General features: G+C 48.4%; 1 protein-coding gene across 1 annotated transcript in view; it reads right to left on the bottom strand.

Moving 5' to 3' along the window:
* The window catches only part of DYNC1H1 (dynein cytoplasmic 1 heavy chain 1), a 76,692-nt gene extending 73,479 nt beyond the window's left edge, over positions 1-3,213 (bottom strand). Inside the window, exon 1 of the mRNA XM_077123581.1 lies at positions 2,854-3,213. Within this exon, the coding sequence (XP_076979696.1) occupies positions 2,854-3,109 (256 nt within the window). The 5' untranslated portion in view covers positions 3,110-3,213. The remainder of the gene's footprint in view (positions 1-2,853) is intronic.
* Positions 3,214-16,576: the final 13,363 nt, after the last annotated feature.

Raw genomic sequence — 16,576 nt, 5'->3', positions numbered from 1 at the left:
GTAATACTGGATTAATTTTTAAATCTTTCCTTAGATTTTCCTAAGTAAAAAATAAATTATAGAGAGATTGGATTACTAGAAACACTCAGGAGTTTTTATAAATACAGAAATGAGGTAAGATTTCAATTTTAGATAGTCTCATTTCTTGGTCGACTTTCAAAAGTGCAAGTCATTATGCAGCCAAGATTTGTATGCCTGGATCTTCATTTTTTGCTGATAGGAAGACAACGTACCTATAAAGAAGATACTGAGCTTATCTGCACTAGAGGATACTACAGAAATAGGGTTCTCCCTCCTTCAATTATTTTAGCAAAGTTCAATTCTAAGATGACTGATAAAAGTAAATTACTGAGAACACTTCAGAAGCAAAGAAGAAAACTTAAAAAAATTTTCCATAATCAGTTGTTACCAGAGATAGAAATCACTGATTTCAATATGTGAATGATACAATAAAAATATAATTAATATTGGTTAGATGCAAAATACTAGTAGTCAATGAGAGGGAGGGGGGTAAGGGGTATGGTATGTATGAGTTTTTCTTCTTTCTTTTTCTTTCTTTTTCCGGAGTGATGCAAATGTTCTAAAAAATGATCATGGTGATGAATATACAATATGTGATGATATTGTGAGCCATTAATTGTACACCATGTATGGAATTTTTGTATGTTAAGACTGTATATGCTTGTATATTGTTATCAATAAAAATTAAATATATACATATAATTGAAAATTAGCCAAAGTCAAATTAGTCAAAATACAGTAAGGTAAAAAAAAACAGATTAAAATACATTTTAATAAAATCATGTATATGCATTGAAAAGCACATGCAAAGTGCTGACAGTGGTTATATTTGGGTCAAAGGATTCCAGGTGGCTATTTCATTTATCAGTGTACTCTAAATTTTCTACCATGACTACACATTCTTTTTGAAATTCAGTAAAGAAGCTAAATGTGTTTTTAAATAATAGTGGTTTCCATGCAGGAAAACATAATTCCAAACATAACAAGAAACAACCCTAAACACCTTTATTCCTCCACAGTCTCCCATCTGCAGCAGAAACCAACGCTACAGTGAAGTATCTTCTGAGTAAGGATAGACCTTGAAAGAAACAAACTATCAGAAAGAAACACAAGATTGGGTGGGAGAAGATAGTGTATGCTCCCTTACTCACAGGAGAACTACACGGTTTTTTCTTTTGAGAAGCCATTTTCAGAAATTCTCAATCCCACCACACTAATGCTAAGTTTTACTTAGACATCATCCCTAGACTCCCAGATGCATGGTGCCACACCCATATACTGGCTCATCAGATACACTCACTTTTATGACTACAACACGGTCTTAAAAAACCAACTTGTAACCCTCCCTGCAGAGGAGCTCTAGCCTCTCCAAGCAAATCTGACCTTGCTTTTGAGGAGACAGCTGGAATATGCAAACCTTTTGGTCCCAGCTCCTAAGATAGCTTAACCTAGTCTTATTTTTTTTTTTAACTGGAAAATAAGACTCTAATAGCAAAGTATTTTCATTAGGACTACCTAAGCTTGTTCAGATAGAAGGTATGACTGGCAAACACCAGTAGTGGGCTGGAAACTGAGATGTTGGGTCTGAGGAGAACAGCAAGTCACTTCAGCTGCTGCGTCTGTTTCCTCGAGTGTAAAATGGGGAGGTACGCCCACCCGGCAACAGGCCCTGAGGACCCAGCGCGGCGGCCTTCGGGTCTGCACAGCGCGAAGCTGGGGTGCCCGCCGCCTACACTTCCCGAAACTCCCACCGGCCACGACCTACTGCCTACACCACGACCTGAAGACCGAGAATCCGGGTTGCCAGGCTCCAGGGTCTGCCCTGACCGCCCGCCCGAAGCCGGCTCGGCGCGAAGTGAATCGAAACTGAAAAGCGCCGGGATATTGGCAGCAGGGATGCGGCCTCGCCCGCGCTCGGCCCAGGGAGACGCTGTCTCCACCCAACTCGGCCATCTTGAGAGGCCCGAGCAGACAAAGGGATCCCATTGTTCGGGGGGATGGCAAGAGGGTGCACCCTCATTCCCGCCCGCGGCACTGACAGGGGCTCCCCCGGAGCGCGGGTCCGGGCAGGGGTGTGGCGACAGAGAGGCCCCACCCGGCTTCCGCGGGCCGTCTGCGGCCGTGGCGGCCCCTTACCGCGGGACGTCTATGGCGGTGGGGAGCCTGGACGCCCCCTGCCCTTTGGAACGACCCTTCTCGCGGGGCGTTTGTGGCGATGGGGGACCCGAGCACCCCCTGCCCTCTGGGGGGGTCCTCCCGCGGGGCTTCTGTGATGGTGGGGCCCGGACGCCCCCCTGTCCTCTGGGAGGACCCTTTCCGCCGGGCTTCTGCGTCCATGGAGGATCGGGACGCCCCCTGCCCTCTGGGGGGCCCTTTGCGCGGGGCGTCTATGGCCATGGAGGACCTGGATGCCCCATGCCCTTTGGGGGGACCCTAAGCAGAGGAGTGTCCGCGGCCATGGAGGGCCTGGACGCCCCCTGCCCTCTGAGGGACCCTTCCAGCAAGTGTCTGCGGCCATGGAGGGCCGGGACGCCCCCTGTCCTCTGGGGGACCCTTCCAGCAGGTGTCTGCGGCCATGGAGGGCCTGGACGCCCCCTGCCCTCTGCGGGGACCCTAAGCAGAGGAGTGTCAGCGGCCATGGAGGGCCTGGACGCCCCCTGCCCTCTAGGGGACCCTTCCAGCAGGTGTCTGCGGCCATGGAAGGCCGGGACGCCCCCTGCCTTCTGGGGGGACTCTTCCAGCAGGTGTCTGCGGCTGTGGGGGGCCCGGCCGACCATGCCCTCCTCGGGATGCGGCCCTGGGACCACGCTGCCCCCGGTCAGGCGCTGGTACCTTTGAGGGTGGACCGTTCCACTAGGACCGTGTGGACCTGCGGGTCCGAGAGGAACTTGCGCATCTGCTCCAGGGCACTCTTCTCCTCCAGCGCAGCCTCGAGAGCGGCCGGCGCCTCGCCGCCATCCTCTAACAGCAGCGGCACCAATTTGCGCAGGTGCTTCTGCAGCACCGATACGTCGGCCACATTCTGCACCGCAGACACCTCCAGGCCGGCGGAACCGTCTTCGCCGCCGCCGCCGCCAGGCTCCGACATGGCGCCGTGCTCGAGACCCGCAGGGAGCGCTTAGAGAGAAGGAGAGAAACAGGCGCCGGAGACCGCGCCGCCCGCTCCCCTGCGGCCGACTGAGGCCAGCGAGCGCCGGCCCCGCCCTAAAGGCAGCCCCGCCTGCTGGCTCCGCCCTGCCCGTCCACCGCAGCCGCTGACACCCGCTCGTCATGACGTTGCGCATGCGCAAAAGCCTGGCGCCGCCACCACGCGGCCTTCTGGAATTTGTAGTCCCAGCGCTGGGTGGGGTCCTGCGCAGGGGCGGAGCCCGACGTCCGAATGGAGAAGGAGACTTGGCTTGGCATGGGGGGGGGGGGGGGCGGGGGGTTACCGGGTACCACGTCTGTCTTGTTCAGTGCTATGGCCTCAGAGTGCCTGAAACACTCCATAAATGTCGAATGAGTGAATGAATGAATGAATGGTAAACTTTATAGAGCGCTTATCCTGTGCCTGGAACTGTTGTAAGAGTTTAACCTGTGTTCTTTCATTGAATGAGTGAGCGAGCGAACGATCGAATGAATGACCATAATGTGTAAAGCGCTAAAATACAGGCCTGATAGATGTGCTGTTTAATATACGTGTGTGGTGGGGGGGCGGGTTTCAAGGTATGTTTCAGATGGGGAGGAGGTGTGAGGCGTGTCAGGACAGCCATGTTGCTAGGGGGAAGTTGGGAGGGGACATTCCCAGCAAAGGACCAGCTTCTTCGAAAGCAAAGGGGCCCGAAGGTCGTGAATGCAGGGGCAATGTAAGGAGAAGCTACATGACACCTGATAGGTTGGGTTAAAGTTAAGCTGTGATGGCTCCTGATGACCAAAGTCTTCCCTGCAAGGACACTGTGAGTTGGAGGAGACTGGCGTGGGAGTACCTAGCTAGGACAGGTATGCTCAGCAAGCGCTGTCACTGTCACCCTGTAGGCCCCAGCCTCTGGGTCTGCACAATGCAGGGGCTGGCGTGGCTGCCTGCCAGTATTCCCTCAGCTTCGACTAGCTACGACCTCTTTTCCTACACCAAGAGACTTAAAAGGAAGAATGCAGGCTGCCCACTTTCGTGGTTCAAAGAGAACAGCTTTTTCTGTGGGGCAGTAATTTTACCTTTGAAAGTTCAAACTCATACCTTACTTAGATTGGGTAAAGACTGGGAAGGCAAAAGCCTTTGTTTACTTTAAAGTGCATAGAGAGCTGAGGCCTGATTGGTGGAATCATGATGGGATGACCTGAGTCCCCCAAATCATCTTCGGAAAACTGTGAGACTTACAAAAGCTCATTCCTTGCTCATTTACCTAGTGCCAGGCTCCAGGGGGCTGTCAACATATGGTGATGAATCAGATAGACCTTTTCATTAAGGAGCTTACAGAAAAGAGAACAGATTAACTCCCCATCTACCTGCCCTCCACCGTTCTCTGTCCCTCCTGTGTGATGTACCCAAGGAGTTCTAAATAATCTTCCAGGAAAAAATTAAGCAACTGCAATGAGTCTGTGCTATGATCATAATAGTTATGAATAATAACAGTTCCATGAGCTGTTAACACTGTGAGCTCACTGCATACCCGAGGTTATGCTGTTTTTCTCCCACCTGCCCTTTGTACGTAGGAACAGGGAAGAAGAAGGCATTCTATTAATGCAGGTTATTTAACTTTGAATTGGCTGCATACTGTCAGAAATCAAGAAACTCAGACAGGAGCCTGCTGGCTGCACAGAGGCTACAATGCAGTCCTCTCAATGAGTCAGCACCGGCTGGAAAGATGCAGCCACTTGGGCATCCAAGGAACTCACATGTCTGCAATCTGTCCCTGAGCCCTGGGACCAGAGCACCAGGCTCGGATTTGCAGCTCTGTTTGAGAAGCTCAAAATTATCACTGTTTCTGAAAGGGATGAGTGGAATGCAAACAATCAATCTCCAAAATTCACACATTAACCAAATGTGTTCTTGTTTCTCAGTTTTCCAAAGATGTTTGTTGTATTTAATTTTTTTTAAATGAGAATGGTTTGCATTGATTGAGTGCTTACTGTATACAGGGTGCTATGTGCATTATCCTCACAGGCACCTAGACTGCCCCAGGGCTTACAGGTGAGGCAAGTGCCTCTTCCTTGGGAAGTGCCCCTTCCGGACCCCCACCTCCCAATTCTGGCCTCTCCCACATGCTTGCTTGCTTCTTTTTGCATCTCTGCGCCCTGCCATCCATAGTAGAATCTACTTTCGACTGGCAGTGGGCAGTGGTTACCAGAGGAAGAATTCATTCTAAGTTGACGGGACATGACGGCTGCTGGGACATCCCACCCATAATATTTAATCAGAAATTGGTGATGAACTGTCCAGGAGGATGAGACCATATCTGTCTCCCCCACCCCGTTCTCTAAAAACACCACAGTCCGTGGCTCCCAAGTCAAGCTGGGTGCTCAGCCTCATCCCTTCTGCACTCGGGAGCCCCCTCTTCTCCCTCAAAGCCACACATAGTACCATCGCCTTGTTCATTGCCCCTTGTTCATGTCCCTTAGCTCTTCCGGATTCCCAGCACCATCGGAACGGACACTCGTTAATGGGTGTACACCACCAGAATGGGGTGCTGACGAGGGCAGCAGTGGTGGGTCCACAGGGCAGGTCTTGGATGTGGACCTTCCTCGCAGCTTTAAGTCAGCCTTGGCTCACTCCCTCAGGGGGCTTTCAGACCACGCTCATCCCAGGGCACAGCTTGAGACTAGCTGGAGGCTACAGTTCTGAGTGGTGGGACAGGTCTGCGGCTGGTCCTCGCCCTCTAGTGGTGCAGAGCAGGATGCGTCCTGGAACTTTCTCCCACCGCCCTGTGTGTCCAGGAGGCATCACCGGACTCATCTTCCCATAGTCACCTGGGCCACCTGTGCAGGCTCACAGAGGAGTCATGGTAGTGACCAGAAGGAGAATCTCAGCCTGTGGCTCATCTGGAGGGTGGCAGAGAAGCTTTTTCTAATTGGCCAGACAATGCCCAAGTCGTGCTCCTGGCTGCTGGATTACCGGGGCTGGCCTGGGGTGATTTGCTCTGCGCCTGAATGGAGCAGCAGTTTTGTCAGGCTGAAGAAGGTTTGCCCCAAATTGTCACATCCCGATGCCTGGATCTTGTCAAAATGACCTTATTTGGAAAGAGGGTCTTTGTAGGTGGAGCTAAATCAAGGATTTTGAGATGAAGTGGTTACCTTGGATGATGTGGGTGGGCTCTAAATGCCACCACAAGTGTCCTTATACGAAAGAAGCGAAGAGAGATGCGCACCGAGGAGGCAGCCATGAGAAGACAGAGGCAGAAATCGGAGGGACACGGCCACCATCTGGGAAGTCTTGTGGCCTCAGCAGCCCTGCCCACACCTGGGTTTCTGCCCAGAAAGACCAGTTTTGGATTTGGGGCTACAGAACTGGGAAAATACATTTCTGTTGTTTCAAGGCAACAAGATTATGGCTCTTCATCACAGCACATACCGGCGGCCGAGACAACAGTCTTGTCATGGAAGGTAACGTGAGGGCCCTGCAAGGTCTCGTTCATCTTCCACGTGCCTCCAAAGACTGCAGCCGAAGCTGTGCTGTTTTGCCTTACATGTCACTATCAGTGTATTCGGCAGGTGTGAACGGGAGAACCTTTTCTTCTGCTGCCCAGGGAGAATTTGCCAGACCAGGAGCGGAAGTGAACAGAGCATGCCCGGCTCTCACCCATCCCCACCCCCATCCCCACCCCCACCCCCAACCCCTTAACTGAAAGATGAGTCATGGCTCCCTCAGACCATGTTTCTGCTCTGTTCCTTCTCCTGTGGATTCCATCCGTTTGTACCTGAGACAAATATTTTGACCCGGTGGAGGCTTTTTATAGGACCTTTTGCATTGTAGTCATAGAACCAAGCAGAGCAAACTCCAGCACACAGCACTGAATGATGTCTGGGTCTCTGCATCAGTAGGGACAGGCTAGGATAAACTGCAGTAACAAATGGCACTCATATCTCAGTGACTGAGGACAACAAAGACTCATTTCTTGCTCCCACTGTGTGTACGTCAAGGATGGGCTGTAGCTTTACTCCGTCTCATCTTGTTCTGAGACCCAGGCTGACCCAGGTCCAACCTCTCTCCGGACAACATTGCCTGTTGTAGCACAGAAGGAAAAGAGAGATATGGAGAACCACATGCTGACTTTTAAGGTTTCTGCTCAGAAGTGACACGTGTCACTTGCACTCACATATAATTTTCCCATGGATGGAGATGAAAACAATTGCAAAATAATTGCCATAGTAATATTACAATTTAGTGCATACCATATGAACCTATCTTGAATCTATGTGGTGATGGAAATGAGTGTACACTGTAGAACTCTTTTAACTTTGCTGCATGCTAGAAAACTTTTATGATGCAATGTAAGAAACAGATCTTTCCTAATTGCTGAATGATAACTTTTTGAAAGTGTTCAATTCCTTTCAAATTCCCTATGTCACTTCCCTATTACATTTTCGTCAGGAATTAATTCTGTTTATTCCCAACTTAGGTAGTTGTACTTTTTATTGTAATTATGTTATTCTATTCAGTTTCCTGTAAATCAATGAAATAGGCGTGCAAAAAGGATTGTTTTTGTGAAAACTGTGTTGAGTGCTTTGGAAAGACTGGATAAAGACATGCCACTAAAAATGCTACTGAATTACATTGAGTAAGACAACTGTCTTGGAGGAATTATAAATGTCTAGAAGGATTCTGTGCACAGATTGCTTCAATAGAGTCTTTACACATGCTTCAATTTAAAGAACCTAAGGCCAGAAATTGTAAATGATACATTATGAGTGTTTGATTTATGCATGAGAGATTACGGGGAATTCACTGAAAACCTTCATTAGGAGTTCCCACCTTCTGCCTGAACTATGGAATTTGAATTTACCTATCCCTACAAATGCATGAGTGAATTCCTGTAATAAATCTCTTGATGTGATATGTATATATGTATATCTCCTGTCGGTCCTGGTACCCTAGAGAACCCTGACTAGCACACATGGTAACTGAAATTTGTCCATACTGGAACTGTGCATAGGGGGAACTACCTGTATTGATTTTCCTTTTCCTTTTTTTTTTTATTATTTTTATTTATTTATTTTCCTGTTCCTTCTCCCCCTTTGAGCAGGAGCTAGCCTGGACCTGTTTCCCTAGGACTGAATGCAGCAGGGGCCCATTGGTCTTTCAGACTCTTGTTTCCCCCAAGCCCAAGTTCTTAGGGAAGCAAGGGTCCTCAAGAAGCAGGAAGCAATGAGGCACCCCTAGACCATAGGAAGATTCCACTGGACTGAGGCATGGAGAGCCAGATGAGGAGTCCTAGCCCTGCTTCCCGCCAGCCCCCAATAGCAATGCCGGGTGGGTCACCGGGTGACAGGATCCCAGGCAAGCTGGCCAAAGAGGCTCTTCTACCCAGCAAGGCTGGGGGCAGCCAAGAGGCATGGGCAGAGGGAGGGCAGTATTCAATATAGACAGATGACCGGCGGCCAGCAGGTTCCCCTACAGGATTCTGTCTCTGCTCAGGTCCTTTACTGACAAGCTGGGGAAGGAGGTGGCAGCCTGAAACTGACTGCTGGGTATGCACCAGCCATAGAGCGGAGGCATGGGTCAGAAATGAGGCTGCTGTACAAAATGAAGGAAGTGGAACCGTTCGCACGCCCAAGCCTGTGGGTGGGGGGCCAGGTTGCCGCCTCCTTACCCATCTCCTCAGCGAGACGATGATGATGGTGCCGATGTTGTGACCCCAGGCTGGCCTGTCCTAAGGGCTCTATCTCATGCCCACGCATAGGCTGTTATCACTGTGCTTTGAAGATGGGGCATCAGGTTGGAGGGAGAAGTAAGGGCTCCTAGCTAACTGGAGGCAAAGGAGGGGGTGCAAACCCCGATGCTGACTGCGCCTGGAGCCTGAGCCTTTAACACAGAAGGATACAGGCTGGGTCTCCTTTGTTTTCTCTAGGGCCCAATGTAGCCCTGAGGCAGAGTCCTCCATTCCTTCCTCCCTCTCTCCCAAATATCCACCAGAGCCTGCTCTCTGGGTTTCTGTTTTCCATCTGTAAAATGAAGCTCTCTGGGAAATGGGTCCTGCTGTCATCGCATCCTGTTGTCACTGCCTGCTGGGACAGAGCCCAGGTGATGGGCGTGGCTACCTCACAGCAGGGGCCTCCTGACACCCAGTGGCTGCGACATGCAACTGCAGACCCTGCTTCTCCATCAGGGCCAGGGCAAGACGTGTCCAACAGGGCTGGGTGTGGCCCCTTCAAGCCCCTGAACCCCAGCTCTCCTTGCTATGGCCCTATCCACCCTGGGTGCTGACTTCGGTTCCTTCCCAGGCTCTGGGTTCTTCCAGGGCAGGGCCAGGCTGGGCCAGGCATTGAACAGAGATTTCTTCAATTTAATTTAATACCATAAATTCTTCATTGAAGACTACTGGAAAGGTAGCAGGCAGCACCTCCTTCGTTTTCTTCACCAGCTGGGCACAGAGGTGGCCCATCGCTGGCCTACAGCCAGCTGCACATGCCATCCAAAAATATGCTCAGAGGGTTACGCATACAAGTGTTCACTTCTGGAGAAAGAAATTCTAAGGGTGTAAACATTATCAGGGACAAACCAAAATTTCCCACAGAATGACCCGGTCTTGTCAGACAAATCGTGCTAGCCAGGGCAGCTCATGGAACCTCAGTGCAATGACTGCTTGAGGGGGAACAAGGCAAAATCCTACTTTACCCCAAAGGTGACAGGTCAAAAATAAAATGGCTTATCAGAAATTTATCATCACTATTCCCTTTATCACCACAGATTCTGGAGTCTTAGCACTGCAAATTGGCCCTTACTGTAAGTTTGATTGCTATTTCTCTATATTAAAACATTTAATCAAAGTACTAATTGTCTAACCTGAGCAAGTAGGGGACCTTGGGTAAATCATTTAACCTCTCTGCACCTTCACTCTTCACCCATAAAATAAAGACAAAAGTGAGATACTGTTTCGTGGAGCCCTGCCCACAGCCAGTTCTGCATAGGCCCTTGGAGTCCTGCAAGTGGTCAACGCATCTGGCATTGAAAATGGAGATCCAGTGTGACTATGAAAACCTTGTGTCTGATGCTCCTTTTATAAATGATATGGACAGATGACTAAAAATATGGATAAAAATAAATAAATAATGGGGGATCAAATGTTAAAATAAATCGAGTAGATTGAAATACTAGTGATCAGTGAAAGGGAGTGGTAAGGGGTATAGGAAAAAAATAGGGAGAACAAAGGTTAAAATATATTAGGTAGATGGAAATACTAGTGATCAATGAGAGGGAGGGCTAAGGGGTAGGTGTGTATGAATTTTTTCTTTTCATTTCTTTTTCTGGAGTGATGCAAATGTTCCAAGAAATGATCATGATGATGAATATACAACTATGTGATGATATTGTGACCCATCGATTGTACAACAAGTATGGAATGTTCATATGTTAAAAATGTTCGTGTTTGTATGTTGTTTTGTTTTGTCAATAAAAATTAAAAAAACAATAAACATTTATTATTCAGGTGCAAAAAAAATGAAAAAGAAAATGGAGATTCAGGTCAGGTTGGTTTGGGAACCACTGGGTTAAACAAAACGGAACAGATATCTTAACTGTGTGAGTTTTCAGAGTCTCTAAAAGGCCCCATGACTCTCCAGGGTGTATGGTATGTATGTGTAAGCATTTCCCAAACTTATTTGACCACAGAACCTGTTTTGGTGGAGCACCTTGTGGGAATAGAGTTCTATAGGTGACACTTGGAGAATGCTTTCCTAGAACATATTAGGTGCCCAGTAAACATGGGTCATTATTGTAATTAATGTTTTAAAAAGTCTCCCAGTTCCTTCCTTGCTAAAACTAATTTTAACCAGACAGAATATTACCCACCAGCCTCATCCCAGGGTTGGCAAAAGACAACTCTCTGACATTAGGATGGTGTTGGAGGAGTTTCAGAAGGCTTTGCTGGCACTGCAGTAGGCTGCAAGAGCCCTGGTTCTGGAGGGATCCTGGCACCTTGGGTGAGTCACCTAAGCCTCTGAGCCAAGTTTCCCTTCTTTAAATGAGGCTGATGAAAGTAACTGCCTCTGGGGCCACTGTGCAGAATAAACGAGTCAGCGTGGCGATGCCCCCAGCACAGAGAACAGTCGACCACCAGCAGCTCTTATCAGCGTCATCCTTGCTAGAGCCAGGTTTACAGGGATCCCCGTGGCGGAGACTTACAAGAGCAGACGGCCTCAGAGGGGCGGTTCAGAGCGGGAGCTGTCCACTCTGGAGAGCGAGCCCTTCTCAGTGCCCTAGGCTTTCAGCAAGGACCCAGTGCCCCATCATCTGTTACTGGTCAGGAGAAATGCAGAAATCCAGCCACATTTAAAAATTTTTTAATTTTATCTATTCCATTTTTAAAAAATTTTTTATCTAGCTCAGAGTCAAATTCTAAGTCCTTTCTGTGACTAACTCCTTACCTTTCTGGCCCTCTTACACTCTTCAAACTTGTGCTCACACACCCAGGACCCTTGCATGTGCTGTGTCTTCTGCCTGCAACACTTTTCCCACTTCCTTTAGGTCTTGACTCAAAGTCACCTCTTCAGTTGAGGCCTCCCTTACCCCTTATGTAAATTTGCCCCTATCCCCTAGACCCTACCTATCCCTTTTTCCCAGCTTTAGCTTTTCTTCGTGGTACTTATCACGTCTTAACATAGTGTAAATCGTGGTACTTATCACGTCTTAACATAGTGTAAATTGTATTTTTATCTTGTTTATTGCCTCTTTCTTGCACTAGAAAGCATAGAGGGCATAGAGTTCTATGACACCCAATAGGTGTTCAATAAATATTTGTACAGTTGAAAGAATGAAGCTGAGGGGAGGTTGTTTCTCTTTGGACCTTTGCCCATTTCTCATCTGCCTTCTTCCAGCTCTAGCCTCCAGGCTCCTCCTGCCCTCAACTTATCTTGGCCCTGGCATGAGATCCTCATGCCTAGTATAACAGGAACCTCAGATTCCAGGTGATCACAGCTTGGCACCTACACGGAGGAGAGCTGGTGAAGCCATCGGCTCCATCCTCTAGGATCACCCAAATATGGGGAGTGGGAGTGCCACTGGGGTTTGAGTAACTCTACATGGTATGATGACGTGGTGATAGTGAGGTGAGGTGAAGGGTGAGGTGGGCTTGTTCTCAGTTGGTTCCCCCACCCTCGCTACTCAGGGTGCAAGAACCACCTGCCAGAAGGTTCGTGGGTGAGTAGGACATTTCAGCCCCAGCACATCCACATCCTGCTGTGTGGCTTCAGCCAAGTTTCTCCCTATCTCTAGATCTTGGGAACACTAATGACCCTCCCTACTGTTATGAAGATTTTAAAAGGTAACAAAAGTCAAGCCGCTGCACGTAGCAGATGCATGCCCACCATATCCCTCCTACCTACAACTGGTTGCTTAACTCAAGTGTCTGGCCCAAAGGAGTCTTTCCAGTAAACAGACTAAAGAAAGCACTAGACCTGACCGAAGACATGAATCTTTAGTATAGGACTTTACTTACAGGAGTGAAAGAAGGCTGTCAATCAGGGAATCCAGCTGCTGTGACCACAGCTGAGACAGAGCTCAATGCGAAAGTGTTCCCCAACAAGGTAGGAATCAACAGATTCATTTATAGGGGCCCCAGACAAAGGCAGCAGAAGGGTCTTGTGAAAAAGATTACAGGTTAACAGTAAACATGATTCCAGGAAGGGTGGTGGTGGTGGTGTAGGGCATAGATTAACATCTTTATGCAGACAAGGGTCTGTTTTTTTTTGTTTTGTTTTGCGTACATTGATCATTTGTACATTCTTCCGTTGTAAAGAGGTTAGCTTAAACATGAACTGACCCACGTCACGCAAGCGGCTGCTGCTTTAGAGTTTCACAAAGATCCAGGAACGACTTGGCCCCTGGTCTCTTAGCCACGGGCCTGGGGTTCGGCTCTGTTCAGCCATCAGTCCCTGCCTGACGATCAGAGTCAGCAAGCAAGTGTGGCCGCTTCCCGGGGCCGCTCCACTCCACGAGGTCATCGCCCGCTTTATTCTGGATAGAACATTTCCGCGCACCCTGCCTCACTTGGGCCTCGGTGCAATACTGTGCCCATTTTATAGCCGAGGGAACTGAGGTGCACAGAGCGACTTATTCCAAACCACTCGGAGTGAGACCCGTGACGAATTCGGCAGGAGCCGATTCAGGCAGGAGGGAACATCCCGCAGACCCGGAAGCTGAGGCTAGCTGCCGGCTCCGTCATATGTCGCCGGTCAGCTCGGTCACGTGCTATGGCCTGTCCTAGCGCTTTCGAACCAATCCCAGCGGCCAGGACGAGGAGGCCTTGTGATTGGTCCATCCAGGCTAGGAGGCGGGACTCTTATTCGGAGTGAGGAAGCTTTGTCAGCCCTTCCCCGTCTGCCTCTCTGTGGTACGCATGCATCGCGTGCTCTCGCGATATCCTACGTCAGGCAGGCGCTTCTAAGTCCCACAATGCAGCGGGCCGAGGCAGGGCAGGTCAGGCCCATGTTGGCGCGACCTGGCGCGTCGTTTTGCGTCATCTTCCTGTGCCGGCGTTGAGATAGTCTTCTGGTCCTGTAATCTTGCATTTGAGCCTTGTTTCCTGGAGAACGGGACAGAGTTTCTTAACATGACCCAGCACCTTCCACGGTTCTTCTCTCTCTGCCTCTAAGACCCTGTCTTCCGAACCTCCTCAATTTTACCACGGCCTGCTTCGCGCTCCGCGCACTCATTTCTTTTCATTTTTGTTGCTCCATCTGAACTGGGGAGATTTAAGCTGCAGTCCATGGCGGGGCTTCAGAATAGGCTATGTATTTGCTTCGGTGGATTGGGGAAACGCGTGTCTTTTATCCGACTCTGAGATGCCGAGAACCCCCGCAGGACTGGTGCTCCTGCAGTCCGGGGCCCTGCCTTATCCGTCCGTGCCTTTGCCAGCACAGGGCCTGGCACAGATGGTCAAAGCTGCTTATTAGACGGGAGCGAATAGCCTATCTTTCTTTCCCAGTTACCTTCTGTGCACACCCCAGTCTGATATTCTCTGCACACAACTTTTGATTGTACACTCCTTACTTGGGTCATGTTCCATCTGCCTGAACATTCATTCATTCATACCCACCAGCGAGTATTGATCGAACCTGTGTGGGAGGGGACAGAGGGGTCCAGTACAGTGCTAGAATCTGGAGACCTAGTGGTGAACAAGATAGGCCTGGTCACTGTTCCCCCAACGTGGCATGCAGGCTGGGGATGAGATAGAAGCTGTAGGCATCTTGGAATTGGGCATCAGGGAGACACGACCTGACTGGGGAATTGGTGATGGTTTAGCTGAGACTGAAGGATAAGTAACTAGACATGCTGGCCTCAGAGCGAGAATAGCATGTTGGAAGCCTTGTAAATAACGTCCCACTGGTCTCAGGCAGGGCCTGATGAGATGGGTGTTTGGGGAAGATCCCTCTGGGTGCAGCAGGGAGAGGGGCTTGGCAGGTGATGTGAAGTGTGCAAGGGCAGGAGAAACTTGGGCAGGTAGAAGAGGGAACAATCTGTGCAAAGGATGAAGTAGAATTCTAAACACATTCAGGAGACTTTCTGGGCCTCTGTCCATCTGTGAAGCATGGGTATTGGTAGGTGAGAATTTATGAAATGGTTAAAATGAATAGAGAGATCCGGGGGAAGGAAGAGAGGAGAGAGGGAGGTGGGTGAGAAAAGCAGAAATAAAGTGGGACAGTGGGAAAGAGAAGGGTTTTAAGGGCAGAGCAAGACCCAGAGGCTGGCCGAGGTTGAGATTCAGGTCCTGGGATTGTCCTGCCATGTGACCTTGGGCAATTCATCCCAGCTCTTTAGGTTTCAGTTTCTGCCTCTATTAAGGGGATAATAATAGTAACTATGCTAGGTGAGACTGTCTTTGAGCTTCAAGGGATACTACGGTCAGGGAGCTGCAACTCTGAAAATAATCTTTGGAAAATACACAAGAATCTGGTAACACTGATTACTTCTGAGGAAAATTGCTGGTTAGCCGGGGTAGTGTGGAGGAGAGGAAAGAAAATTTTTACTCTTTGTTCTTTTTGAATTTTCAACAACATGGCAAGTCAGAGAGAGGGATGTCAGACTTGCCTGTTTTTGCACCAGTCACGACAAGGCACATGAGATACTCGATATAAAGACTTAAAGGCAGAGATAGCGTTAGCAACATGGTTACCCACACCCCTGAGTTCTCATTGAAGGTCTGTCACCAACACACGCTGGGCTTTGGTTTCTTCATCCATAAAATTCAAGGACAAATCAGGGTTTTACACAGGTCAAAGCAAGATCTTAGGACCCTGGCTGGCCTAGGTTTGGATTCTGACTCTACACTGACCTGCTGGTGAGTTTGAGGCAAGTCACTTAATCCCCCAGAACCTCAGTTTTCTCATCTGAAAAAATGGGAATAACAATACCAGCCTCATAATTATGAGCATTTGATGAGACAAGATGGTGTGCAAAGGGCCCGCAGAGTAGGCTGCAGGTCCTCTTAAACATTATTCCATTCCTCCTCTTCCTGCTTTGAAGAGCCCATGACTGTTATGCATCTCACAGTTTTATTTCCTGTAAAGGCCTTTAGAATGTTTGATGCTGGAACAGCATATCAAGAAGCACTAAGTGCTCAGTTAAGGTACCACCCAACAAGCGTTTATGCTAACATTGCTGACTGTAGGGAGGCTAAGGGCAGGCATTCCTTTTGCTGGGAAGGGGTGGGCGGTGCATCTCGGGGTGGCACTCCGGCCGCCCTCTGGTGGTGCAAAGTGAGACTGTGAGTCATCGCGATAGCTCGAAAGTGGAGCAAGACTGGGATGATTCAAAATGTGCATTGAGGTGTTAGAAATGATGGGGGGCGAAAAGTAATGGGCATGTGTTGTGAAGACAGTGCAAATATTGCAAAAAGATATAATCCTTTCGAATATTTAACTTTGCATATATTAAAATTATACAGTCTATGATAGATAATATGTGCCGTTAGAACGCTGTATATGTGTATGCATATGATTCTATTAAGCATCCTGTTTTGTAACTTGCTTGTTTAAAATACATTTCTTGGGTAACTTTCTCTGTGAGCATGTATAGTTTTAACACATTCTCTATTTTTAAAAACTTTTAAATTGAAGTATAACAACAATTGGAAACATAAAGTACACTAATCTTTAGTTTACAACTCAATGAATTTTTACATTCAATAGGTTTCCTTATATATGTACCCACAATGCATTATTTTTTTCAATATATGATAAATGTTAAAATAATAATGATAATAGTAATAGCTAATACATTTAATATGTTCCAGGCACTACACCTAGCGCTTTCATTTAGCACCCTTTTCAAGGGTATATACTACTCAATTCTGTGGCTGCACCTTTATTCATTCAATGATTTCTCTATGGTTTCTGTGAATTTTTCAATGTGGAGAAAAATTCTCTA

The sequence above is a fragment of the Tamandua tetradactyla genome, chromosome 12 (assembly GCF_023851605.1).
Source record: "Tamandua tetradactyla isolate mTamTet1 chromosome 12, mTamTet1.pri, whole genome shotgun sequence".
Lineage (NCBI taxonomy): Eukaryota > Metazoa > Chordata > Mammalia > Pilosa > Myrmecophagidae > Tamandua > Tamandua tetradactyla.
The sequence above is the reverse complement of the archived record's forward strand: the minus strand, read 5'-3'. Positions and strand labels throughout refer to the sequence as shown.